At 39.8% G+C, this 27,378-nt stretch overlaps 2 protein-coding genes across 2 annotated transcripts in view; both read right to left on the reverse strand.

Annotated features, from left to right (window-relative positions):
- Positions 1-1,368, reverse strand: part of ypel1 (yippee-like 1) — a 30,156-nt gene extending 28,788 nt beyond the window's left edge. The window contains exon 1 of the mRNA XM_072387325.1: positions 929-1,368. The gene's annotated coding sequence lies outside the window, so the exon portion shown is untranslated. The remainder of the gene's footprint in view (positions 1-928) is intronic.
- Positions 1,369-4,146: 2,778 nt separating this feature from the next.
- Positions 4,147-27,341, reverse strand: mapk1 (mitogen-activated protein kinase 1). The gene is made up of 9 exons (XM_072387327.1): positions 26,945-27,341; positions 14,557-14,739; positions 13,535-13,724; positions 12,877-12,993; positions 12,543-12,657; positions 11,861-11,992; positions 10,212-10,321; positions 9,899-10,027; positions 4,147-8,231 (listed from the first exon to the last, which is right to left on the reverse strand). Exons 1-8 carry the CDS (start codon positions 27,088-27,090, stop codon positions 9,911-9,913), a joined length of 1,110 nt encoding a protein of 369 aa, XP_072243428.1. The 5' UTR covers positions 27,091-27,341; the 3' UTR covers positions 4,147-8,231; positions 9,899-9,910.
- Positions 27,342-27,378: the final 37 nt, after the last annotated feature.

Raw genomic sequence — 27,378 nt, forward strand, 5'->3', positions numbered from 1 at the left:
GTTTATTTATTTTCAGTGCCTTTCATTAAAACACATGTAGAGAGCGCAGCGTGAGGCTGGCGATGTCGCAACACCTTGAGAGCCTTATTGCTCTACCTCGAGAGGAGGACGCGTGTAAACACAACATCTGTGCAGCCTCCTTCAGAGGTACAGGCTGTGTGCGCGTGAGCGTTATGAAATCCGTCGTTTCACTGTGTTTTTGTCGCCCGTTCACGTGGCATTATAATCCTCCCCCTACAAGAACTGATCTCAGATCTGCGGCTAGAAAAATGATAACAGAGGTGGCTCAAAAATAACCCATCTGAAATGAATTGCGCTCGCTTGCCTTTTGCTCTTGAACATAACTTCAGGATCAGATTGCACAACGTGGTTCATTAAAAAAAAACCCAGAGCTGTTGCAACCCCAAATATTAATATAAACACATTATAAAAGGCCAATGAATATGTGTATAAAGGTTCAATCTCCCAGAACTGTCAACCTAGCGGAACAGGGGATCTTAAGAATACAAAAAACCATTAAAAGAAATATTCAAGTTAGGAGGAATATTAAAAAGTTGTCACAATTAGATTCAAGTTTCCTATTGCATTTGTCGTTTAAAGACAAATCCAATGACAGACCAAATGAAGTAGGATGGAAAATATGGCAACCCAATAAATCTTTCAATACCGCTGAAGACAAACGCGCACCGTAACAGAATACTCCAAAAGCTGCAAACAGACACTTAAAAGGGTGATATACTGTTACAGCGTTTTTACGTTTTTCTTCTTCTCCTGAGTGTCCTCCAGCAGGTCGCTGGATATGCACTCACCACAAAAAAACACACCCCCCCCCCCTCCCCCCGGAAACCAAAACAACCCTTTGAGGAAATCGAAATCTCCGCTGGAGCTGTAAGAGTCTTAATTTAAGTATGAAAGAAAAAAAAAACACCTTCACGGTTCCATGAAGTCAGCGGCAGTCTGGTTCGGTCGAGCCCCAATGCCGTTAAAAAGTCTCCAGAACCATTAGCGTCCCTTGATCTCCTCTGCGTTGATGAGCCAAACCGTAGAAATGTGCAGGATTTCTCCGTGTGTTTGCTGGAGTGGACACCCATCCGTAGAGTGTCTCACAGTGAGTGCATGCCGGAGCAGCTCGCAGCCATTTCAGGGGTTTCACCTCTATACTTTTAGCTCTCCGACATCAGCGGCAGGACAGGCCGAGCTGTTCTGTCTGCGGCCTTATTTATACCGAAATCCTAATTAGCGGGGATGCGCAGCGCGCTTTGAATAATGCACAAACACACGCACGACTTCACATCTGTCAGGTATTACTGGCTGATCAGATGGCCAAACTATACTCTGGTTGGAGTACACGCGCGGTCTTGAGGTTGGCTGCAACTTCTCTTAAAAAAAAAAAGGCTTTATATTTCACCAACCGATGGTGCATTTAGGTGCTGCAGGACACACAAGCTTCGAAAACTGCGTGCCTATCAATAGATATAAAAAAAAACAAAAAAAAAAAAAACCCAGAAACAGCTCAATGTATTTTTTTTTTAACTTTAAGGTACTTCACTCGTCAGCAACACTCCATTGTTCAAATACAATTATATCTACTTTAACAAAAGGATAAATGATAAATCTGTAGTTATCTTCCAATCTTTCAATTTCACTTCACCTTCCCCAACTGGAAATTTACAATAGCTAAGGAAACAGTTGAGCTTCTACCAATTTTACCAAGCATGTTTTTAATTAAATTAAAAAAACAACAAAAAAACAAACCAAACTCTAACAAAAAAAAAGCAAATGAAACGTGCTAAATCTTGAAAAAGGACAAAAACAAAACCGCCAATATCACACACAAATGGACTAAACCGGGTAACCAAATAGCACAACTGTGCACAATTACCTCAATGAAATACAGATTGAAACTGAAACAATGTAATTTAATCTTTAAACTTTTAACACAAGTCGTCACAACATATCATTTTGTTAATGTGAATTTATCCTTTTCTTTGATGGTGAGGTCAGAATGTTCTTAGTATCTAAAAACCTGCTAAAATAGTAGCAATAGCTAATATCTATGAAGCCTATCTTGTTTTAAATTCACACCACGTCCATGTGTTTCAGTCTTAGGCTTTTACCCACCTAACAGCCTTTATAGCCTGAAAAGGTTTGAAAATAGTGTTCTGGATTACTTTTAACCACAACACCGCGACCAAAACAAGAATTTCCTCAATAAAATGTCTTATTTTCTATCATATAGGGTTACTTGAAGGCAGCAGTAGCCTAGCTACACAATCTGTTCTACAAATAGCGTCCAATGAGAAAGAGGAAGAATATTTGGCTGACCAATCCAATGCAAAGAAGGGCGGGGCTAGGTCATTACAGCCAATAAACCCGAGGCCAGACTACTGCTTGCGCGCCCACGAGGTCGATTGTTGTTTTTGGCTATGCGCGGCACAGACACTGACTCGTGCCAGAAAATAATACATTGACGCGCATGCGTGGCCGCATTGCAAGCACGTGGTTGAGACCACGTAAACAAACCCCTGGTTAACGAATGAGGGCGATTAATGTTAGTCGTTGTTTTCATACATATTAAATCACATTTATTCTGCTGTCAGATGTTTCCTTTCAAGATCCATATATATTCAGTTATTTTTTAATTACTTAGTTTGGAAAGATACGAGCCATAAACTGATAACACTTAGCATATAAAATGCTCTTTCCCTAAATATAATGCAAGTTAATGGTCATAATATATCAATTCCGCTGACACGATTTGGTTTAAATAAATTAATTTTGCGCAGTTAAAGTAAAAAAAGCTCTTATTTCCTTTTATGGCAAATGGCCTACAAAAGTGAATGACATTTTGAATTTATGAATCAAATCCTATTTTAACTGCTGACTTGGCAAAGGAGGTACTGCAGTGGATTTTAATAAACTATACAACAGCGCCCCCTTAAGGACAATGTGACAACGACACAAAGTGAGTGAAATTTAATTCACTATATTGTGAGCAGTGCCTATTCTTATTTATTTATTTGTCTGTCCTTTCAAGGAGCCAAAATTTTCAAATAGTATCAACATGTTACATCATTTTATGAAGAAAGACAAAAGCAATGTCAGAAAGACGGAAAGAAAGAAAAACATCCTGGCAATAACGTTTTGTGGAGTTGATCATTTAAATTTAAATTCTTGAATACTCTAAAGTATTGTTCCCAGTCTCCTGGGACAAGTCCAATTTCTGTAAATATTTTCACTTTAGGGAACTCTGCAGGTGAGTTATTCCCACTTTCATGAATGTATGTTTCAAAATTGAACTTAAAGGTGGTTCAAACTGTAATACAGTAATGTGCAAAAGTCTTGAGCCACACATATTTCTTTACATTTTACATCCAAGGAGCCAGATTTTCTAGTAATCTTTCCAGGTGGCCTTGATCAATTGTTGTCCAGGCTTTCTCAAGGTACAATGGACATTGGCTGCCTTCTTATTTATGTTCAGTCCAGTCCTGACTGTTATGTGAAACAGGCACATAACAGTCCAGTGCTGTAGCTATTATTAATGATTCATGAGGAGTCTATTAATTATTAATGCATGAGATCTTATATAGTGTTTATGTTCCTCCCATCTTAGTCTTTACTCAGTTACCAAATGGAATCTTTATGAAAACACATCTGAGGAGTTGCTCCCACCGCAGCCCATTTTCCTCATCCTTGGATACCCCTTAATGGTAATGAACTCTTTTTTTTTCCACCCCAGTTTTTTGGTGACTTAATAGCAGTTGTCAGAAGCTGCCCCTCTGAATCTTTTTAAAGAAATATTGCTGTTGAAACACATACTCATGGATAATGCCTACCTTTGAGTTATATGAAAACTTAGAATTGCATACACTTAAGAGCTTTACGATACTGTAAAAGGTTCATTTGTTTTTGCGGTTTTATTTTGAGCCAGACATCGCTATGAAGATTGGAGCCACTCTGAAATCAGGTGAACACGAACAAGTGTTTTTCTTTAGCGTGGATATCTCTCCCATACGTACACTGTTGAAGCTGCTTTGGCAGAGGCTAAACGACTTAAGAACGTGCTGTTTTTCTATTAATTAGTCATCCGTGTGCACTTATCCATTATACACTGACAAGAAGCTTAATCAAGACTCCACAGACATGTTAATGAAGGTACAGTGTTTTTAATGAACATCTACTGAAATGTCATGGCAGATTTGCAAAAAAGATCAACATAAAAAAAAGAAGTCTTTTTTTAAAGTAGCAGTCAGTCTTGAATAATAGCGAATGCTTTGTTCAAGTCAAATCCTTCACACGACAGCAAAATAAATCTGACCAGTCGGTTCAAAAAATTTCTATGGCAGGTCAAACAAACCTTTAAAATACAACCAAGGTTCTCATTTTTTTTCCTCTTGAATAAATGTTAACTACACAATTAAAGGTTTATACTGATCAAAACATACAGAGTGAAGTAGTTCCACCGGAGACAACTTAAACAAGATTAGTGTCTGATAGAAACATAACATTCGTTTTACAATAAAAATATCACACAAAAACATCCAAAAAAAAAAGGCTCGAGGAAAAAGGGCAACGCAAAAAATATATAGAAATGTTTGCTTTTCATCTTTTTAATACAGTCACAAATCACACAGCTGTGGCAACAAATCTTTTTAAAATGTACAGAAATGAAAGGATACCCACCCGTGATCCCGCCCTCCCCCAGATTTGATTGTGTTCATTTCTGAAGCGCGTATACTGCGATTACAACAGATTCCCGACTTAACAAAAGCTGCACATCAAATCTTGGATATCAAGACTATCAAAAAAGGCACAAACAGACAGGCTGCACAAAGAACTCAGCAGAAGCTTTTCTTCAATATATTTTTTATACAACTAATCCCAGTAAGGTTTCCAGTGCCCTTATTGTTGTCACTGAATCCCGCAAAAAAAAAAAAAGACTATCTACAGGCAAGTCAAGTCCCGGCAGGCACCTCGGATTACAAGTCCCATCCCAACTACTCTTGAACCAAGTGCATTTACTAATCGTGTGACAGACGTGTGTGTGTGCAGCAATGGGACAAATCTCTTCATTTTCATGGTAACACTGTTTCAACAGTGATGAAAGAAAATGTAATTTTGCACTAATTATACGTGGTGGTTAGCACCGTCGCCTCACAGCGAGAGGGTTCCCGGTATCCCGGCTGGGGCCTTTCTGTTTGGAGTTTGCATGTTCTCCATGTGTATGCATGGGTTCTCTCGGTGTACTCCGTCTTCCTCCCACCGGCCAAAGACACGAATGTTAGGTTAACTGGTGACTCTAAATTGACCCTAGGAGCAGTGTGAGTGTGCATGGTTGTGTGTCTCTGTGTGGCCCTGCGATGGACTGACGACCCATCCAGGGTGTTTACCCAGTCTCTCAACCAACGGTAGCTGGGATAGGCTCCAGCACCCTGTGACCCCGAATTGGATTAAAGGGGTACAGAAAATGGATGGATTTGGGAACGTCTTTTCTTCAGTTAGTAATCGTTAACCCTACTAAACACTAATTACCTGACAAATAATACAGAATTACATCTTCTTCCACGAACAACGTATGTTATTTAATATCAGAATATTAATCTGAAGTCTTAAAACGCAACTTGTGTTTTTGTTGATCTGCAGAGGTTTAACTTCTCTCGTGGCTGCAGTGACGTAAACGCATACTTGTCGGTATGCTGTGACATAACAGTTGGGTGTGGTCAGAGGTGCAAAAAGGCTGACTGACCGATTATGGCTTGAGTGTGTTTCAGCAGAGCTTCAGCGTCCTCTCTTAAGGTACATGTCCGCAAGCTCTGTCGCTTCCAATGCTTCTCATACAGCTGGGTGGTGCCGCATTGTGCTTCAAAAGACGATGCGTCAAGCTGGCCACCCCTCATTTGCAGAAAGTAGAGGCTGTTTTATGCAAATGAGGAGCAGCCACGGTGGACTCCGAACAGCTCAAAGTCCTGTCAAATTTTCTGCCAATTTTCTCCCGTTTGAAGAAACGGAGCGGACAGCCCATGAGTAAAAATCCAAAACTCCCAAGAAAGCTGCACTGGACACATATGTTTAACCACTTCCTCTTCCACTCAGTTTAACGCTAAGTCAGAGCAAAAGACAAATACAGAGCAAAACCGAGTCTTTGGCTCCGTACAGTGATTCAATTAACCAGAGCAACGCGAAAATGTCTGAATGACTGAAATTTCCCAAGAAAAAAATTAAATCAAGACTTTCTATTTTCTGTAAAAGACAACGTGTGAATATTACCCATTTCATATTAAAATGTCTGGATTTTATGCTGCCAACAGGGTCGAGTCAGCTGAGATGCTCAAGTGTTGTAAATAACACAATTTTCTTTCACTTTAATTATAAAGTTTATAATCTGAAAATGCAGTAAAGCTGCAGCCAGACCGAAAGGCAAACCGAACACATTTGAGGCTCACTTTGAACAAACTAAAAAGGAAAGCCGTCTGACAAGCCTTTGAGCTTCAACGGCCTAACCCCCCCCCCCCTCAAATTTTTTTTTTTAAATTTCTTTGAAATAAAAGCTTTCATTTTAACAGTCTTCAATCACATCAGCAGTTACTGATGAGAAGTGGGAGACAGTCCGAGATTCTGCTGAAATCATGCACGTCTTCTCAGTTTTACTGCAGTTGTCTGCTGGTACAAATGCTGCCAAATTCTTTCAGCATGAAAATGTGCAATTTAGACAAAAGGTTTAGGAGAAACAATAGAATTCTTAAAAACATCTGTGAGATTATGTAAAACTTTATCACGCGTGGATCATGTTTCTCAGATTCTGGAACATGTTTTGTCTGTCTTCAATAAAGAAAGATTACATGATGTGTGAGCAAAGAGATGGAGTTTGGCAAAGTGGAGATCGAAATCTATTGAATTAGGAGGGGGGAAAAAACTAATGAGACAGAGAGGATGTTAAAGCGAAAAAAGAAAGAGGACAAAAGCACCGTGTGTTTTAAAAGAGTGATATACCACAAAAGGTTGAACAGAAAGAGCCGGCGGATCTGCCCGGCTTGTGTGGCACTTAACATTGTCGTCTTTGTATACAGAGCTTATAACAGTCATGCAAAGGGCACAGTTTTATTCTAACAAGGCGAAAGAGAGATCAACCGACACTGAAAGAGACGACAACGGAAATTGTGAAACAGAAAGGGAGGCACAACAACATTTTCTCCACAATAAATGACTTTTGTGCGAAAACTGAATTCTTGTCCTGACTGAGTCAATTTTTCCCCAAATATGAAAAAATATCATCCTGTACATTAGAACTTGTGTGAAATCAGCTTTTCTTCAATTTTCCCATGGCTAAGGCAGAATGAAACCCTCCAATACACATCTCTACATTTTCTCATAGAAGCCAATGAGAAATGAAAAAGGGGATATTTTTAAAAACGTTTATTAAAAAGGAAAAAAAAAGTTTATAAATTCATCAAATTCACCTTCTATCATCACTCTTAACAATAAAATATCTTAAGACTCTTCAGGCGTTATATATATATATATTTATCTTTAAAGATATATACTTGCATTCGGGCCTTCTGTGTGAGCATCATATTGCAAATACAGGGGTTGATAATAAAATATAGATCCTCATCAATGGCTTGAGCTCAGCCAGGAGAGTCTGGCTCATTCTGTGGTTTCGTTGCATAAATCGGGTGTTTTAATTTGGACTCTTTCTAAAGAGAAACTACACGCAGAGATCACTGCATCCCTTGTAACATTGCGACAAAGGTTAGACAATTCGAAAGACTTTTTTTTTTTCCTTTTCTTTCAATGATGGATGATTCTCTGACGTCATCGTTTGTGCAAAGCAGCTGAACCCAGCAGCACAACAGCTAGTGTATCGCTGCCATTCACCTGGACATTAAAAGGTCTTGAATCAAAAGAGCCAAATGCCTTTGAGACACACACAAAAATTTGTTTATCTTGGCTTCAAACACAAAATCTCCCCCAAACAATAAGCTGTGATGCGACTCCCCCTCCCTCCCCTTTACCTCACCCTCCCCTCCGAGAGAGAGAAAGAAGGAGAAACGGAGAATGACTGATTGATTCTTGACGCCGTTCCTGAGCAAAGTGGACTTGATGAAGGAGATCCAGAGAATCCAGGTGATGTGGACAACAGGAGAGGCGAATACAAAACAAAACAAAATCCCAGCAACAGTGTGGGGGCGGGGAGGAGCAGTGGCGACGCAGAAGCCTGTCCACAGAATCATCTGGAGGGAGAAGGAACCGTGTTTAACCTTCACATCAATGGCACAGCGATTAACTCAAATCAGCAGAAGGTGACCACCTCCAAACCAGAGCAGCGCAGAAACAAGTTTAAGACACATTAGTCACAGAATCAAAAATACATAAAAGCAAATTGTGGCACACTTCATGTTTCTCTAATCTCACTCTGGTCTTTTTCATGACACTCGTGTTACAGCGTGAAGCGCTGCAGAGGAAACACAGTAATTACATACAGCCTGTAATACGCACAAAGCAAACGGCAGGCTACGAAATTTAGCGCTCAGCTGATGGTTATTAACACAACAAGCTGCCTGCTGGGGAGCAGCTGGTGGTTAGCAGAGATCCGGGGGGGAGGCATCTAAGAAGCATCATCGGTGCAGGGAAACAAAATCTCCTGATTCTCGCTTGTTTTTCTCTTTTTCTTTTGTAAAATTTGTTTCCATCTTTGTGCAAAGCTCTTACAAATTTTGTATGACAGCTACATGACCTCATAGTAAATTGCACTAATCGGATGTAACTGTAAACTGAATGTAATATTTCCATAATAAATAGACAGGAGGATTTAAAAAAAAAAAAAAAAGGGGGTGATGGTCTGCCAGTCATTTACAGATCATGCACCAGGGCAAAGCAACCAATCCTGAGAGACAAAGCTTTGCTCTAAACAGGACAGAAAGGGTTTTCAGGCATTAAAATGAATATGTACATTTGAGTTTTTCCTAGTTTAAAAAGTAGGCCATAACATTAACCAGCCAAATACAGTATGACGATGGTTTGATTCATTTCCAGTGAAGTAAAACTAATAGTCACATTCAACATCGCTCAGTGCAGCTGTTATCAGAGGCGATGCAAAGGGTCTCATCATGAACAATTCCTCTACCCCCCTCTAATCTTTCCAAATAAGAATGTGCAATGTCCTCCTGTGGTGTTATTTTTCCAGGAGTGATTAAATCATCATCGTATAGATCTTTTACACATTTATATCATCATCATCTTTGAACCTCTATAAGTGGCTTGTAAAAGCCAGCCGTTACAGGCTGTTTTGTGTTTCATTGGCTATTCTAAAGTTGGTCGTGTCTCATTTGTAATGTTTCTTATTCTGATTGTGAATTTAGTTTTCCTCTCTCTGTGAATCTCTGATGAATCAACTTGTGTTCATCTTTGAGTCCCTTTGTGTTGCCCCTTTGATTGATTTTCCAGGGTAGCCCAGGTTATCAGTCCTGCTCTCAGAGGCTCATCTACAACATGAGGAAAAATCTAAAACATCAACACAACAGTTACAGTGCAAAACGGTTGTAATGAAGCCCAACTCCCCTCTGAGGATGTGTTGGCAAAGTATCTGTGCAGACGGATTGTTTTTAAGGTGGGTTTAGCCGTGTGATGTACTACTGTTGGTTTATAATGGCGCTCTGCAGAGATGAGGTAATACACTGAGCCAACTACAGCATAATGCAGGAGCAGAGATGGGACCATCATCACTATCTGCCTAATCTTTTTTACATTGAAAGACTTAATTTCCAGGCTTCAGTCGAGTTTACAGCTGAATTGATATGTTCCTCTTAACCTCTTAACAGAATTTACATCACCAGCCTCTGTAGGTTCATTTTCATCGGTTTGGGGGTAAAAAAGCAGGACTGTGGTGACGAGGACGTACCTGTGTGAGATGTTAGGACCTAAAGCTGGGCTGGAAACGTGCAGTTTCTTGAAAGATGAGCTCCTTCAGTGTCTCTTTGGGTAGGTCATCCAGCTCCATATCAAATTTGAAGGGGGCCTCAGCAACAGGCTATATGGAGCAGCAGAGAGGACAAGCTGGCATAAATGCGGACCGTGTTGACGTAATATGTGCAGATGTGTGGCAGATGCTTTAGGATTTGACCCAATGAAGCAACAGAGCAGCTAAATTTAAAACATAGCTTTCTAAAACACACGAACAATTCATTTGTACACAGTGCTGTAAACCATCTCACCTCATCTGTTGGGTCGTAATATTGCTCCAGGTAGGGATGTGCCAGGGCCTCCTCCACCTCAATCCTCTTGTGAGGGTTAAATGTCAACATCTTGTCCAGCAGGTCCAAAGCTGCAGCACAAACACGAGAACTTTAAAACAGGAAAAAGGGTGAGTGTGTAGAACCACTTCTAAAAGCAACAGTGAGCCGGCCTGAACACTAGAGGACATCACAACATCCTAAACAGCTGATTCATGGGAACTGGAGGCTCGTTTGAATAACTGCTGCGGGTTTTAAATGCCAATACATTATTGTTTTTTACTGTTCAGCAGACATTTAAAGAAGTGAGCGGTTAATCTGATGAGTTATATTCCTCTCCACTTTTATTAAAGTTCATAGTGTCTGACTTGAGGCACCTTCTGACTGTAACAACCACATGAACCTCAGTTTGATGCATTTGTTAAATCCGTCTGGAATACCCTTCTGAAGCCTGTCAGGCTGGACTGAATATTTGCTGTTTCAGCACCATGATGCAAATATAAAACATACATTAGAGCAGCATCATTTCACCAGCTCAGTCATTGATATCAGCTGCTCTAATAATGAGCTGCACAATAAGACTGCAGTTCAGTCTCAGTTTCTTTTTTTGTTTAGCTTTCATATATTTTGTGTTTCCACAAACTCTTTGTTCAAAAATAATGAAAGATCTGACCCATCTTTGTTTAGTGCAGAATTTTGCGGTTTGCTGATCAGCTGTAGGTTTACATGCGTGGGTCACGGGTAATTTAGTCGTAAATTTCTGTCAGTTTTGAAGCAGTTTTGACTGCTTTTTGGTCATCAAAGCACCAAATCAATTCTGTGCAGGAAAAAAAAAGGAAATTAAATCAATAAATTACCATGTTTGATTGAATAAAATGGCTCCTTGTGTGGCTTGCTTCAGTATGATCATTCCTGTACAAAAAGAAACCTAAAAAGCCAAGTTTTCTCCCTGCTCAGCTCATCTGTCCTGAGAAGGTACCAAAAACTATTCAACATCAACTCAATTTCTGTTCTTTCCTGCGTCACTTGACACAAAATTAGCACATGGTTCAGAAAAATCAAAATATAAAAATGATGCAAAATTGCTTTTAAGAAAAGAAGAAACTCGAGTTTACAATAAAAAATAAAAAACAACAATATTTTGACAATGTTAAGATAAGATACAAATACCATTATTCTCTTAGTAATTCTGAGAGTTAGTCTGCAGTGCAGTTTCAGCTTTATATACACACAAAGTATGACTGTTTTTCTGTTTTCGTCAACACCAAGAACCCTGCCATCTTGTACGAATCATATCAAAACTGTTTACATGTTTCTGTTCAGTGCGAGCATCACATGGTGGCTGTTTGACCCGTACGGTGTGAGCAGAGAAGCTGCAGGATCTGGCTGCAGAATGTCTGATTACAGTGGGAGTGAACACTCTGTATATTCAATACTTAAAATTGGCCCAGCAGTTGTCCAGCATCCAAAGTTAACCCTGGTAATGTAGTTGCTTATAAAGAATTGCACATAAACAACTGCTGCAGCCCTAAAAAGTGTTGCCTAAAGACGTTCTGGATGTGTCCCGATGGCAACCTTCCCTCAGCTACAAAACAAGCCCTCAATAATAAGGCTCTTAAATGGGGTCTGACCTTTTGGATCGGCGTTGGGGAAGAGACGGTTCCACGGCACTTTGCAGCGCAAAGGAAGTGACAAAAGGTAGTTCCTGGCCTTGATGTTGATGATGCAGTTGAGATCCTCCTGAGAGGGAGAGCCCAGGATCCCTGAGGGACAAGCAGTAATACATAAATGTGCTTATATGACACAGGATCTTTGTGGTACAGACACTATTAGAAGTTTCCAGTTACATAACAACGTTTTTCAGACAAAAAGAAAAGTCTGAGTGCACAACACATTGGCAGATGGGAGAAGCAATATGTGGTTAAGCACAGAGACATAAAAAGCATGACTCGATAAGAGCAGCTCCGCTCAGCGGTATCCAAGCGCAAGCACCTGGAAGCTGCTCCTACTGACAGAGAGTGTGTGTGTCTGTGTGTATAAGTGTGTTGTGCACTTTTATAAATAATAAAAGATAATCTGCCACAGCAGAGTACATGCATTTTCTAAATAAAAGTTAGATGATTTTTGCCACAGGCTACGTGAAAAGGGAAATATCAGAAGTGATGTGGATCAGTGACATTCCAAATTTTGCTTTGGAAGGATTGTCAATGACAGGATTTTTCAACTTAAAGAAATAAAGTGGGTTCACTTCTGTTAAAACTCCAACAGTGCCACACCAATCCTTAAAACTCAGGATGTAAAGACTATTGTTACCCAAAATGTGGTTAAGCTGATCCAAGTAGTGTTTCCCAGGGAAGATTGGCCTGTTGGACAGCATCTCAGCCAGGATGCAACCCACTGACCAGATGTCTATGGACTTGGTGTAACCCTGAAAGTGAAGCCCGAGAACCAAGTCATGACCACAAAAACAGGGGTCATGAAACATTAAAATAGCACTGTATTATGCTGAGTGTGATTGGGTTCAGAGAGGATAAACGCTTCAATTTTGACATTACGACTAGTTCTAAACTACATCGAGTGGCAAAAACTGTTAAAAATATAAATATCTCTGACTTGACAATGCTTCCCAGCCGATGGGGACACTCACCTTGGAGTTGAGCATAATTTCTGGAGCTCTGTACCAACGTGTGGCCACGTACTCTGTGAGGAAACCAGTGTGATCATGGTCGGGATCGGCCACACGGGCCAAACCAAAATCACAGATCTGTACAAGGAGAATATGTGAGACATGAAAAGAAATGGATACAGCATTGGAGGACACAAAATAAGATGATCAAGCAATGGTTGGATAGTTGTAAAAATACAAACCCTGGTAAAAAAATTTCATGAAATCACCAGAAATTTAATTTAATAGTATTTAACAGTAACAAAAATATATAATATAATTACAACATGTCATATAAATGTTTTCTTTGTTTTACAACATAAAAAAAAGCTTTTGACCTAAAACCAATCAATTAGGGGTTAGAGGCCTTTTCAGACCAGAAAGAATAACATAGGACATCTGATTAACTGGATAGTGTAGGGATAAGATTGCCACCTTTCATGTGGGTGATCTCGGTTCAAATGCCCTGCATGAAAGGTACTACCACCAGTAGTCCCCTTACCTTACCCGTCTACCAGTGTAAGTTGCTTTGGATCAAGGCCAAATGCTTTATGTTTTGGTTTATGGTTTGTGACAGAAAACAGACCCTAAAATCAGCCCAGACTTTTCATATTTTGATAACTTTCAGGTGTTGCACTACCTTGAGATCACAGGTGGTGTTGAGCAGAAGGTTGGAGGGCTTCAGGTCGCGGTGTAGGACGTTGGCTGAGTGGATGTACTTGAGCCCTCGTAGGATCTGGTAGAGGAAGTAGCAGATGTGGTCGTTGCTCAGGTGCTGGGTCTTCAGGAGTTTGTACAGGTCAGTTTCCATGAGATCCTGGACAATATATCTGCAGCGATCGGGGTTAAAGACTTTCTACTCTTGTCTCGTGGAAACAATAGAGTACGAAGAACTGTCTTCCTCTCATGAGTCATACTTTCTTCCCTTGTTTCTTATCTCACTCGACAGTTAGTCTGATGCTGACTAAAATAAACACCACGACTTGCTCATAAACTTAACAGGAGTCAAACAGTATGTTTGATTTGATCTTTTTCTTATAAAAGGTATTAAGTACAACAAATTCCCTCTAATAAATCAATGTTTTTTTCACATTCAGGTAATCCTGGACGATCAAGATTTAATTTCGAATTCAAGAAACTTTTTTTTTAAGCAACATCAGATGAGCGACAGTGAAAAGGCAGATGCTGAACAGCTGGGTCTTTTGGGCAACTTTGAAGTCACTCAAATGACCTGGTGGAGTTCTGAAACCATGTTTATACCTCGCAGGAACTTCCATTTACGACATGTGTTGAAAGAAAGCTGATTGTATCTGGAACAGACATTTTTTAACCTCAGTGACATTTACTTTGGTTGAGGGCTTGTGTTGGCAGAAAGCATCGGCATTTCTTTCAGCTACAGAGTAAAAGTACACACACGGTTACTGTGGACTCCATTCAGTTATGTAAGAAAATACTAATAAACACCCCTTATAAAAGGCAAATACTGACTAAGAGACAGCAGTCTCACTCTTAGCTGAAGATATTCATCAAATAAAATATCGTCATGACTTCAAATACTTAAAAACACCATTATTGCCATTAGGGCCCAGCCTGAAGGCTGTAAATCTAACTACAGCCACATAAAACGCTTTACAACCAACAGATCAGACCACGTTAGGATACACATCCTTCATTTGGTCGATGGATGGTGTGCGGATAATGTCGTTGATTCCAATGATGTTCTCGTGCTTGAAGCGCAGGAGGATTTTGATCTCTCTCAGGGTGCGTTGGCAGTAAGTCTGGTGCTCAAAGGGGCTGATCTTTTTAATGGCCACACGAATCTTGTTGTCCCGGTCATATGCAGAGCTGGATCATTTAGAAGAAAAAAACATAAATAAACCCAGAAGACATCAATAAGACTCCAAGTTGAATAGGCAAAAGAAAGAATAACAGTGTTTAAAGTCCAAAAACATGCAGGTTTTAGATGTTTCCCTGCTTCAACACACCTGATTCAGATGAAATGGATTTCTTCAAAAGATTGTTAAGTTCTGCACCAACCTGCTAATGTTGCATTGATCCAAGTCAAGTGTGTTGAAGCAGGGAAACATCTAAACCCTGCAGGACAGCGGCCCTCGAGGACCGGATGTGGACATCCCTGACGTAGGGCATCATGATGTAATAAGGGACATATTCTATATGCAAAACTGGCACCATTATGCACGCTATGCAGTGCCACCAACACAAGCTGGAACAAGGCCCCCACAGACATTGCCTGTGAGATACACCCACGCCAAGTCAAACAAGTTGAAGAAGTGACATAAGTGATACAGCATGCGTCGCTGCGGTGACTGAGAATCAACACGTGACCAGTCCCTGCTCAGAGAAGGGCAGCACTGCAGCTGAAGGGATTTCAGCACATGCAAGGAGGAGAATATGCTCAAGCTTCACTTAAAGGTTAGTGTGTTATCCAAGTGAAAATGTCAAAGTCAGCCCATTTTATACACTTAAACTGCAAAACATTTCATACGAATCTGAAGCATTTTCAAAGTATTTCAGTGTTTTCCAAATCAAAAAGTATGAGAGCAGTAGCCTTTTCTTATAGTCTGACATCAGCACAAGAGTTCCACAATGTTTGTTGGCCAAAACTAGTAGAGATACGGGTTTGCACCAACATGTTGATTATTATCCAGTGAGAAACCTGTGGATTTTTGCTTACTTCTATTTTCTGTTGCACAAATGTGCAAAAACAGAGATTTTTGGGACAACAGAGTTTTTTTTTTTGGCATCTAATTTTTCCCACCGCACATGGAAAGAAAGTGTTTTTAAATTGTAGACACTTTCAGTCAAGCTGAAAGTGTCTCATTGTACAACTTCATGAGTCAAAACTAATGAGACTAATGAGAAGAGTTTTTGTTTCACACGTGTAAAATGAGCCAACTCTGAGCAGAGTTATTGTTCAGTTACACTCCAACATCTTGGTCTTGCCAGCGATCAGACACCTCCACATTATCCCAGGTACAAACATGCCCAGTGTTGAATATCTGACTCTTTCCAATGATTTTATGACCGTTTCACAGTCATAATGCTCACACAGCCTGAGATATTCTGAATTCCCACACTAGGGTGTCCACATAAACCCATCATATCAAACAGACCACCTGTTTTCTCTGCTCAACGGTGACGATCTGATGCAGACCTCTTCACTGCACTGGAACTGACACTTTAAAACCAAGACAGACTGACCTACTAGCACCGCCAACGAATACAAATTGCTGCTGCCAGCTCATGTCATCCAAAACTGTGGTAAAGTGCTGCCATTTGGAGCCTTCACAAAACCAAAATTGCACAATACTTCTGTACTTTGGGATGACAAACGAAGGAAACATTTATGGTTTCCCAAGGTCCCAGGGCTTCATCATTTACATCCAGTCGAGTGGGATTTTATTTCTGCACATTACAAACAAACACAAACGTCTGAAAAACAACCCACACAGTGGGACAAAATAAGAAATGAGTTGCTATAGCGATGGGGGTGGAGGGACTGAAACGTAAACACTCGTGTGCCAGCCTTCTGCGAGGGAAATATGAGTGACCTTCCTTTCTGCTTGTGTGAGAGGAATGTGTGTGTGAGAGCGTAGGAGGAAAGTAAATCGTTTTCTATGCAACTGTTTTACTCTAGAAGATCCCCTCGTGTACAGGCTGCAGGGAGCTACAACACTTATTCATCAAAGTCGAGATCTGGTTCAAGCCAGAGCCAGTTTCACACGGATGTACTGCGTCTTCAAATCAGCCAGCTTCTACGGCCTTTTCGACACAGTTAAATGAGCTTAAACAACTTCAGAAAACTACAGCTGATTTATTTCTGCATAATCTAAAAAGCTTGATTATGTGCCTAACTTTCACCCAGTTGCCATATCACTGTCATTTTAAACAGAGTCATGGATTAACCGTTTCTATGATGCAAAATCTTTTCTTTTTTCTTTTAATCAAGCAGAAAGACCTAAAACATATTGAGCACCTAAAACATGAACATTTAAATGAAAGTCCAAAGCAGACAGGAGGTGGTTCTACCTTTGGTTCTGAGGTTTTTCCTCATCATTTTCTGAAACTGTATGCTAGAGAAACCAGGATTGAATATTTCATTAGGTGGTTGTTATAAAACTGTTCATTAAGAAAGTTGTTCCGTTTATTAAGAACGTTTCAGGAATTCATGAAAAAAAGGCGTTTTCACTATTTATTTTAACATTTTCCTAACAAAAATCATTGGATTGTTCATAAACTAAACGAGTAACTTAATGGGTAAGTGGTGCCTCACCAGTAACGATTAAATAAATGTTGCAGAATACATGGGTGGCTTCATCTAGCGCACAGAGAGGTAAGAACAGCAAGTCTCATGCTACATTTGACCATGTTTACTGAGGCAAGCCCTACACTTTGTTGTCAGCCTTATAGCAGAAGGAACTTTTTAAGGAAGTACAAAGTACACAGTTGAGTATGTGGTTTCAACACAGTTGCCTTGGTGAAATGAGTTTTGATTTGCTGGAGTCTCGACGGTGTCCTCAGGACTTAGAACTACAGCTTTAATTTAGGTTTTAATTTTCATACAACGTTCTTGCCACTGCGAGCATTCAACGTTGTGTCATGAGAATAAGTAGTTGGAGGTGTTGCTGCAGGCAGGCAATGTTCAGCCAAGATTCAAACTCCATGATGTACGAAAAGTAACTTTTAAACAGTTGACATAAGCAAACAGTCAATGTCCTCAAAGCCTGGACAGCAAGATAAATTTAGAATTTTTTTTAAATAAATCTTTAAATGCATAATTTATAAAAGAGTCACAGATTTTCTTGCAAATAGTTACTCTCCTTATTTAAGAAGGACGGCCTCACGATGATAACAAGAGCTGTGCTGGAAATTATTGTATGAAACTGTGCATTTTGAAACGAATCTTCTCTGAGATGCCTTCCCTGTTTCCTCTGCTTCTGTAATTTTGTCTGAGCATGCTCGGTACCAAAGGGGGAGGGGGTCTCCATGGAGATGGAAATACAAGGCTTTTCTCTGCAGCAGCCGAGTTATGCAACAAGACTGTAACCATGACGATGTTTAAGAGGTAGGGTTAGAGGAAGAAGGGGGAAAAGCTCAGTGTGCCGCGTACCAAGAGAGAGCAGATAAGAACCTCCAGGCACAAAGTGGACAGACAACACAGAGTCAAAGGCCTTAAAGGCACCGGGAGCCAAAAATATCAGGCTGCATGGATGGGCTTCAAATAACACTCACTGGCAAGTGCGCATCAAACAGGGGTACAGTTTGTGGCACCTGCTGTAAATCATACAACCCATTATGTTTTATGATCCGATAATGACCAAACTGGTGCTGAACATTTAGCACAATCATTCAATAGATCTAACAGGGACTCCTTTTCACACTATTAATTGTTCGAGTCGTTATGAAACAGTCACCAAAAATCTTGTACGAAGCTAAATTTCTTCCCATTTGGCTACCAGTTGTCTAAATATCATGACTGTGCTGCTAATACCATAAAGTCATGTCAACCCAGACCCACTGATCTCATCATAGGTATCGATTTAATGCTTACGATATGTATTCTACAGTTGGTTTGTATGATCCTATAGTCCATGATTCTTCATACTGATTACATCCTGTTGCAGGGACACACATTTGTTTCATCTTTTTTTTTTTTTTAAAGTGTCCGTGTAGTGCTTCTGTATACCTGCAGCAGACAGAGCATCCTCAGTGTGGAGAATCAGACACCAACTAAAACAACTCAAATCTAGAGTTTTATGCCACATCACTTCCTTTGCCTTTACACTATCTCAACCACTGATCAGGCCAGGTTGCAACACTGTGTTGTAACAGACACAGTCCATGTAACTGTCTTATGTAAAAAAAAAAAAAAAAAAAGTAAATCCACAACATAAAGTTTGTTTAAAAAATGCAGTTTTGTCACAGCCACCTTCTGAGGAGCTTTTAGCTTAACTTGCCAGTCATGAAACCATCTGATTCTCCAAACCAAGAGCGACCTGATCGCTGTAAGACACCGACTACCGACTGGTTGGCCACTAAAAGGAAGGAACTCAGAAGAAACTTTCCTCTCCTTGCACTGTGCACACAGTTTGCACTGAGCCTTGATACTCTTCATCTAGCTCTTTATTGGTGTGTGTAGTATTCTGCCACAGGTCAAGGTCCAGCTTTATACGAGTGTCTGCTGGAATGATGTGAGGTGAACGACCACACCCCATCCCACAGTGTAGGACAAATATAGGGAGAGTTCTTGAACTTAAGTGTTCCTCTTTGTGCAAACTTGTTATATGAGATATAAATATGTCAGCTGCTGATTGTAGGTAAATACAGGCCTGCTGACTGATGCACGTTAGCGGTGTAGCAGTGTAACCTGCGCAGGTATACACAATGTAAATCTTGTGGCATGCATCTAAAGTACAACAGGCCTCCTACAAAAAGTCTAATTTCTTTTTATCCATTTCTCTGCCTATAAGCATGCCACAGAGCCCATATGCAACTGCTGTGTGCAACTTCCAGCTCTCAGGTGCTGACTAAACTCTTGAATTTCGATATCTCTGTTTGCTCCCATCAGCAAGGTCGCAGATTCCACCACCGGCTGTCTTGACAGTACACCAGACTCAGATGGTGTCATGTGTCAGAGATCTAAATTGGGCCTATTAAAAGAAGCACTTTTTTTTTTGCTTCTCTTATTGATACGAGAGCCAAAAGTCAAGGTTAAAACTGAAATACTGTACAAATAAAAGCAATCTCTCTTTGTAAACTCATTAGATTATTACCTGCAAATGCAATTTGAGTTCTTTATGTTAGTAACTCCCACACACAACTTTGTCTAATCCAGATTCCAAGGGTGAAAGACGATGACTTTACAATACATGTGAAACAATCAAAAACTAATTAATCAATAAGTATGTATACAGAAAATTCAGCAATCATTTAAGTAATCAGAAATCAGTTATTTACTGGCTCCTTCACCTCTTAATGGTTCATTAATTGATAATAAACCGACTACTCCTATAAAGCCTGTAAATCAAGTAAAATAGTTCAAACATTTCAAACTTATATTAAACTCTAAAAAGCGCTTTCACTTCAAAAAGTTTTATTAGGTACAGCTGGGCTAATACTAGATGCTACAGCTAGGATGTTACATCACGGTGTTACATCATTTCATGTACTGTACTCTCATGTACACTTGTAATTTATGTTGACTATTAGGATGGTGAGACAAACGATTATCTAAAGCATGAGGGTGCACAACTATCTTTTCTTCAAAATGATGTGCCTTGAGGAAAAGTTCACCATGATATGGAACAGTCTCATCATATACTGACATCAGCAAGACTTAAGATATCATTTTGTCAAAAAGACGTGACAGCAAGAACACTGTCAAAGCGCTTTAAAAAGCGACTTCAACCTCTGCAAGCATACGTCAACATCAAAATGAGACAAGATCAAAGATGTCAAACCACTTCTGGAAAGCGTACTTTGCAGAACACCCCCCCCCCCCCCTCTCATTCTAATTTTTCCTTCCCTCGACAAAATACAATCGTCATATCATCAGCGAACCATTTTGAGCTGAATTTTGAAACGGCTAGGCTAATGTGGGTGCAACGACCCAGTGTGCAACACCAGCCCTGTAACAAAAAGCATCCGTCAGACCCTGATGATAAACAAAGACATCAATGTAAAAAAAAAAGCGGCAGCGTGCGTGACTGTTTTACTTGTTTAACCAGAGGCTGCCAAGCTCGTCTTGGCAGACGCAACCACACAAATTACACAAATTACATCTCCTTCTGAATTGCACAACAGGATTTCAAGAGTGTCAAGGCTCTCATTCTCTCTCACTGCCTCTCCCATTGGCTGTGGAGTGGTGGTACTGATGTCAGAGGCAGGAGGGTTGCCATGGAGATAGGCGCCACGGTGGCATTTCAAGAGGATGGCTAAGATGGCAGAATGAAGCAGAGCATCAGCACATGGCTGAAAAATCAGGCAGGTCATGAGCTTAAGATCACAATCAGGGAGAGTCAGAAGCACCAGGAAGAGGGCATGGATGTTCAAGTCACAAACAAACACCTCACAAATGGTAAATGGTATAATATCTGGTATAGTATTCATATCTGAAGATAATAAATTTAAACTAAAATGTAAAAATGTTCACATTACTAGGACTGTAGTATCATTAAAATAATTATTGCATATTATAATACAGGGAAACAATGTTCAATTACATGAATCTCAACATACAAAAAAACTAAAGGTATTCTAAAAGTTTAAAATAAAAATAGATAAAATTATAAAAGTCGGCACAAGAGGGCCAGGAAATATAGGACACAGCACAACAATAAACAATATCCTCACTAGGAAATCCAACTTTTAATGATGTTTTGTCATTTTGTTCATAGCTGAAGTTAGAAATCATGGTTCCCAATTTGTCATCAAATGCACAACCCACAACATCACAAATAATAACAAACACTTTGTTACATTAGTGGCTAAAAAGTAGAACAAAAGTTAAGTCCAGGGTTAGTGGAGTCGATATGCGGTGGATGGTGGATGTTGTATTTATCTGCCAAACATTACTTTAGCTTTCCTATCCGTGTTTCATCAACTTAGGCCAGTTCAACAAGTGACTCAGAACATGTATGTGCCATAAAAAGAGGGAGTACCAGTTGTGCATGGTCACACTGCAGATGAGGGAAAATTTAAGTATTTGAAAATACAAAAAAGCCTCCAAAATCAGTTTGGTGTGCGGTTATCTGAGCTCAGTTTGCTGTGTGTGCTAGTCTGAGCTTGCAGGGTGGTTACTGTATGTTCTCCGATACAGTAATAGCACATTTGAAGAATTATAGGGTGTAATTTGAATCCAATTTAAGTTTGCATGGTAGTTTGAAGTCGTGGGACACATCTGAAGACACTCCTAGTGGAAGAGAGGGTAGAATGGAGTTGTTGCTCACATCACACTCTGTAACCAGATGCAATAAAAGGAGCTTTAAAAGTATGGTCAAAAAGGTCAAGTGTCCCGTGTTTGCCCAAAGCACACTAAAGATTGTGTCAAGATTGTGTTAATTAGCTATGCTGAACAACAAATGTTTCATCCTCTTAGATGGAACAAATTGAATATTATAATCGGCTGCTTTTACTTCTTTTCCTCCCAACACAAGATATCATACCCATCTGTGACAACTGACCAACCTGATAATGTCAGCATCACAAGCAGGCGGCAGATGTCCAACAGAAAAACATCTCTTAAATACACAGAAAAAATTATTCCACAAGTGTTGACAAATCTCTGAGTTACTGTGAGTTCAATAAAAGTTTCTAAACGAGTGCTAATCCGTGTCACACAGACAATGGGGAAACATGAAGCCTAAATTCTGGCCATCCAGCCTGAATCTTGAGATAGACATTCAATGTTAAGTAAGTAGCACATGGCTAATTAGCATATGGATACAGGCACAATATCAAAGCGAATTCACAACCACTGTAGTTTTGTTTACATGTGATTAATAATATACACACAGCACTTGTTTCCCTTTCATGAATTAAACAACCAACATTAAAGGATAAGCGGGGACAACAGAGCAGTAGCATGTTCCAGTGAAACTACAGTGAAAGGCACTAGTTCAAAACTATGCTGCATTCATTATCAGTTCGGCATCAAATGCTGTGTTCAGTGTCATTAGGGAACAATTATTATATACGTATTTTCGTTTGCTTTTTTATTATTTTTGACTGTTCATGATCCGGTGGCTATAATTTTAACATCTCAGTATATTTGTTTAACTTGGTGTGTTATTCTCATTTAGCTTTAATTCTCATATAATAAAATGAGAAAACAATAAAAACAAATAATAAAATAAAGCAGTCTTTGTTCTTAAAGTATTCTTTGAGTATTATGATGCACATGTTGCCCAGCGATAAATCAGCTGAAGTCAAATAATGTCACCTTCTCCCTTAATTAAATACGCATCATAGGGCACTGTTCAAAATAGAACGTTAGTAAAGAATGTTACAATATAAATTTGTGACAGGCATCGGCAGATTCCGGTTCTAGGAAAAAATTACATCTATATCAAACAGACCATCTAGTCCATTTCGTGCAGTACAGATATAAAAGAGATTTCCAGATGTGAGATAGCAAGAGTTGCACTCTTTATGTCTCAACTGTTATGTCACTCCTTTTACTTCACTAACAGGAGAAAAATTACTAAGAAATTTAAATAAAACAAGTTTTCAAGACAGAAGCAATCCTTTCCAGTAGAGTATGAACAAAATAAGGAAACTGACTAGTCACCAGTCCTCTATTTCTTTTAGATGTAAAACTTTTCATACACATGAGGCACTTCAGCAGCATTCCCCATGATCCGACTGTTCATGTGGGCGGGTTGAAAAGGTAGAGTGCTGCACAGCAGCTTGTGAATATCATCACAGAGGGTGGTGAAGTGTCCTGTGATGATAAGAGGCTCTGTGCACCGCCAATCTGTGGAGCGTCAGCCACTGGAAAGCCTTGACATGAGCATCCTTACCGTTAGCGAGAGGCTATTAGGAAACAAAAATAGGCCACTCTGAATATGAGAATCATTTGAAATGGGCAAATCTTACAGTAGAACTAATTTTGCAGCACTGCATCAGGTTTTAACTCCACTAAAAGAAAAATGAACACCCTGAAGCAAAGCTTGTCGAATAGCGGCTAAATAAAGAGCAGAGAAGGATTTTGGCTCCATGAAGGCTCTCTGTAAGGAGGGGTTAGCATAGACTCCTGGTAATAAAGCAATCTATTGGAGAAGGCTGCAAACGAAGGTTGCACTTCTGATAATTGACTTCCTAAAATGTGACTGCTGTTAAATCACCTTTAGAAAGACTGAAAGTTGTAAGACAACTGTTTTAGAATTTGTCAGAGTTGTACATAAGGCTCCAGCACCAAACTGTGTGAATCATGTACAACTCAAGTGTTTACAGGAAACAAGTGTCCACATCAGCCACATCTTCTCAGTAATAGCAAGCATAATTTATATGGTTATGCACTGGATATACCCACAGCGTTATATCAAGCGCAACATAATTCCTTGTGACATTAAGTAAAGAACTTCACAAAGAACTGTCATCATGGCAGCCATACACAGCATTTCAGATTATAACTTTAGTGGGAATTTGTTACAGTTTTGTGGAATATTTTCATCCTGCTAAACAGCAAATTTAACTAAACAGATGGAAATCTTTGATATTAGGAGCTTAGGTTTTGTATTAATATAGAAATTCCATAAAATTATTTGAATACATTTAAATATATCTGTGAACATTACCTCTTTGTGCCTTACAATGACTAATGTAGCCCAGCACATTGCATTGAACCCTGCCTCGAAGTCATCTGCTTAAACACAATTCTTCTGCTAGACTATGTTGACATGTGTCGTTTATGTTATCCAGTGTGCCAGATTAATCGCTTTTCAGTTCAGGGGATCATTAAGTCCGGCCTGCACATAAGTGAATATTGATACGGTCTTTCAACATGAAGATAGATGGCACCAACTTGCTTGTCATATGCAAAGTAACATTAGACAATGAAAGATTAGCAACAACTTAGCAATAAGAAAGGATTTACCAGTTTGTTATAACAGGCGTTAAAATAGGGCACGTTTTGCCCCGAAAAGAAATGTGTAACTGGCTTTAGCCATTGAAAAGCCCATATCTGTCAACTCAAAGTGGTTTCTACACAGAATCAATAATTTGCTGTGCCTGTTTCTACGGGACTTTCCTGCTTTTACCCTCAACTAATACCAGACAGAGAAGAACTTACAGAAATGGCAAAATCTCAGATTTAAAGCAGGGGGATGTCTGTGAAACAGGCTGCACAACTTTGCAGGCTGCTGCAAATAAAAGACATGACCAACTGACTCAAAACCACAGGTTTCAGAAAGATCACAGCAAGACAAGTACAATGAGGCTGAGCCAGACACATAACCCCTCCAAATGCAACCTCAGAGCACGCCAAGACATATCAAAACTACAGAAACAACTGCGAAGGCAGTCCAAGAGCCAGGCAAAAGTGGTCTGTATCTACAGCCGGCTTTAGCCAGCTTAGGATTTTTGGCATCATTTTCAGACGAAACAAATACTACCGCATACAATTAGTCTCCATGTGTTGCTGTACTTTTTTCCTTCAGGAAATGAGATCTTAATCGTCACACTTTCCATGGAGGATAATCGAGACTTACATTTAAGAGCATATTAGTGCAAGTTAAGGCTGTGACGCTTTCCGCACACGTGCCCAGACACATCCCACAAATCAAAACATTCCAGAGCTGTAAGAAACTGGTCACAACATGCACAACATCGAAAATGCCCTGCAATTTGGCCCATTAAACCATCAATGCCAATGGTAATGCTATAGAACACCCAACACTTACTTTGGCTAAAGTGTAAGGGGAATGTCACCGAATCTTTATATAAACTGTCAGAAGGATCATATATCGTACTATATTAACCTTATTTGAGGGTTACAATACAGTCACATTACTGGAAGCAGCATATGAAATAACCACAAGAAGAAAGTACTGGGTAGCAATGAGGAGAACTGATGGCTTGTCTGGGTGAAGAGAGGTGAAAGCTGACAGGAACTGAAAGTTCATTAAAGGAAAGTTTAAAGAGAAAAAAAAGGAAACATCACAGTTCAGCCCACACAGTTTAACAGAAGATCTCCAAGCTGAAGTTCCAATCTACAGCAGAAACAAGGAATTCTCTGTTTTCTACAGCAAAAATAAATAAATACTTGAAAAATAAAAAAAAAATAAAAAAGAGCCAGCGAACATTTTCTATAAAGCAACTTTTGTAACTGGATGGAAATTCATTTAAGGTTCAGTTTTTGTCATTGTTTTTTATGAATTTTATGACTTGAAGAATTTCTCAAAGGATACACAGGCAAATGGCTTTCTTGATTTGATTAAAAATCATCTGGTCTATAGAATATAAAAAGAACTACACCACTGCTGTTTGACAGGAGGACAAATTATGTAACAATGCAGTGTGCACAATATAAGCATTACTGCATTAGCCCAGGCAAAAGAAACCAAAAATACAAACGTTGACTTAATGCATTGTGCAGGGCCATTAAACATCAGCCACTTCATATCTTAGAAAGACGTTAGAAGCACACTTCAAATATAGGTGATGTGGAAATTCGCTGAATTGAACTGAAATATGAGAGCCATCTGGTAAAAGCACAATAAAATCTGTTTTTAACAACTGGTTGAAAACTGAGTTATGGTAAGCTCTTACCTTTACTACACCTCTGAAATCATATTATTGGGTAGAAACTACTCTCTCCTAAAAATTCCATCACATACCACCTAAAACCAGCCATACGAACCACCAGCAGCTGAAATAAATGTTCGAGAAAGACCCCTTGAAATACTCCCACAGTACAGTTCCAGGCACATTATGCAACACAAACCAAATCTAGACAGTTTAAAGCTAGCATGAGTGAGAACACATGGAAATCTCAGGGGGGGGAAACTCTAATCTTTGTGAAATAGTGAACTATGAGTTTGGCAGATAAAGATGCTATAGTTATTGGATTACTATAAAAATATAGAGTCGAAGGTTGCGCAGATCCAGTCGGTCCATGCCAAGAATGCCATGGAAATGTGTGCCAGTTGCTCATTTTCATGGTTTTATTGCATGTGTCCAAGTGGAGGAATAAAAAAAAAAAAAAAAAAAACATTTCCGTAGAAACCTGTTCAACTGTGATATGCTAAATGTAGCTACACAGAACAGACTTCCAAGTTACGGATATTAGCCTCTGGACGGTAATCAATGTTTCACACTAACGGACGTCGTCTTCCTCCGACTGGCATCGGCTTGGCACTGTTGCTTGCTAGCTAAAACATGACATTTAGTTGTTTATAGCGGAAAAGATGCCGGGTAGCCCATATTGTGCTGGGCAAAAAAAAAAAAAAAGAAAGAAACGGCGTCAGCACCAATCAATGTGTAAAAACCTCGATGAGTTAAAAAAAAAAGACACTTCGAGGACACTTACCACACCATCCCGTAGGCGCCTTCCCCGATGTAAGAGAGGTTGCTGTACCGAGGCCCGACATCGAAGGCCTGCCCGCGGACCAGCTCCGTTCCCGATCCTGGGCTGGGGCCGGAGCCAGCAGGGGCAGACACCGCAGCTGTCGCCATTATGAGGACTGGCTTTCTACAAGGCTATCAAATAAAAGAAGAGCAAATCAAACCCGATGAATATATATGTATGTGTTATTATCCGTCGCCGCTGTGACTGGAGCAGGTTTAGCTGTGCGGCAGAGGCCTTCACTACGTGTGGGGTGGTTTTCTTTCTGGTAACTTGCTCGTTCTGAACGACCACACCGCTGCTGAGCTGTCGCAGGGAGGTAGGCAGGAGCGAGCAGCCAAAGAGAGTGTGCTACTGCAGGAAATAACTGAGGTGGTCATGTGATCCAGTGCAAGTCT

The sequence above is a fragment of the Leuresthes tenuis genome, unplaced genomic scaffold (assembly GCF_036924035.1).
Source record: "Leuresthes tenuis unplaced genomic scaffold, fLeuTen1.0.hap1 SCAF_6, whole genome shotgun sequence".
In the NCBI taxonomy this organism is placed as follows: domain Eukaryota; kingdom Metazoa; phylum Chordata; class Actinopteri; order Atheriniformes; family Atherinopsidae; genus Leuresthes; species Leuresthes tenuis.

Coding starts and splice junctions, on each gene's coding strand:
- mapk1 (XM_072387327.1), bottom strand. CDS start 27,090: ATGGCGACAGCTGCGGTGTCTGCCCCTGCTGGCTCCGGCCCCAGCCCA. Junction 13,725..14,556: donor ATCGACCAAATGAAGGATGT/GTATCCTAACGT, acceptor CGATCGCTGCAG/ATATATTGTCCAGGATCTCA. Junction 12,658..12,876: donor AAATTATGCTCAACTCCAAG/GTGAGTGTCCCC, acceptor CTTCACTTTCAG/GGTTACACCAAGTCCATAGA.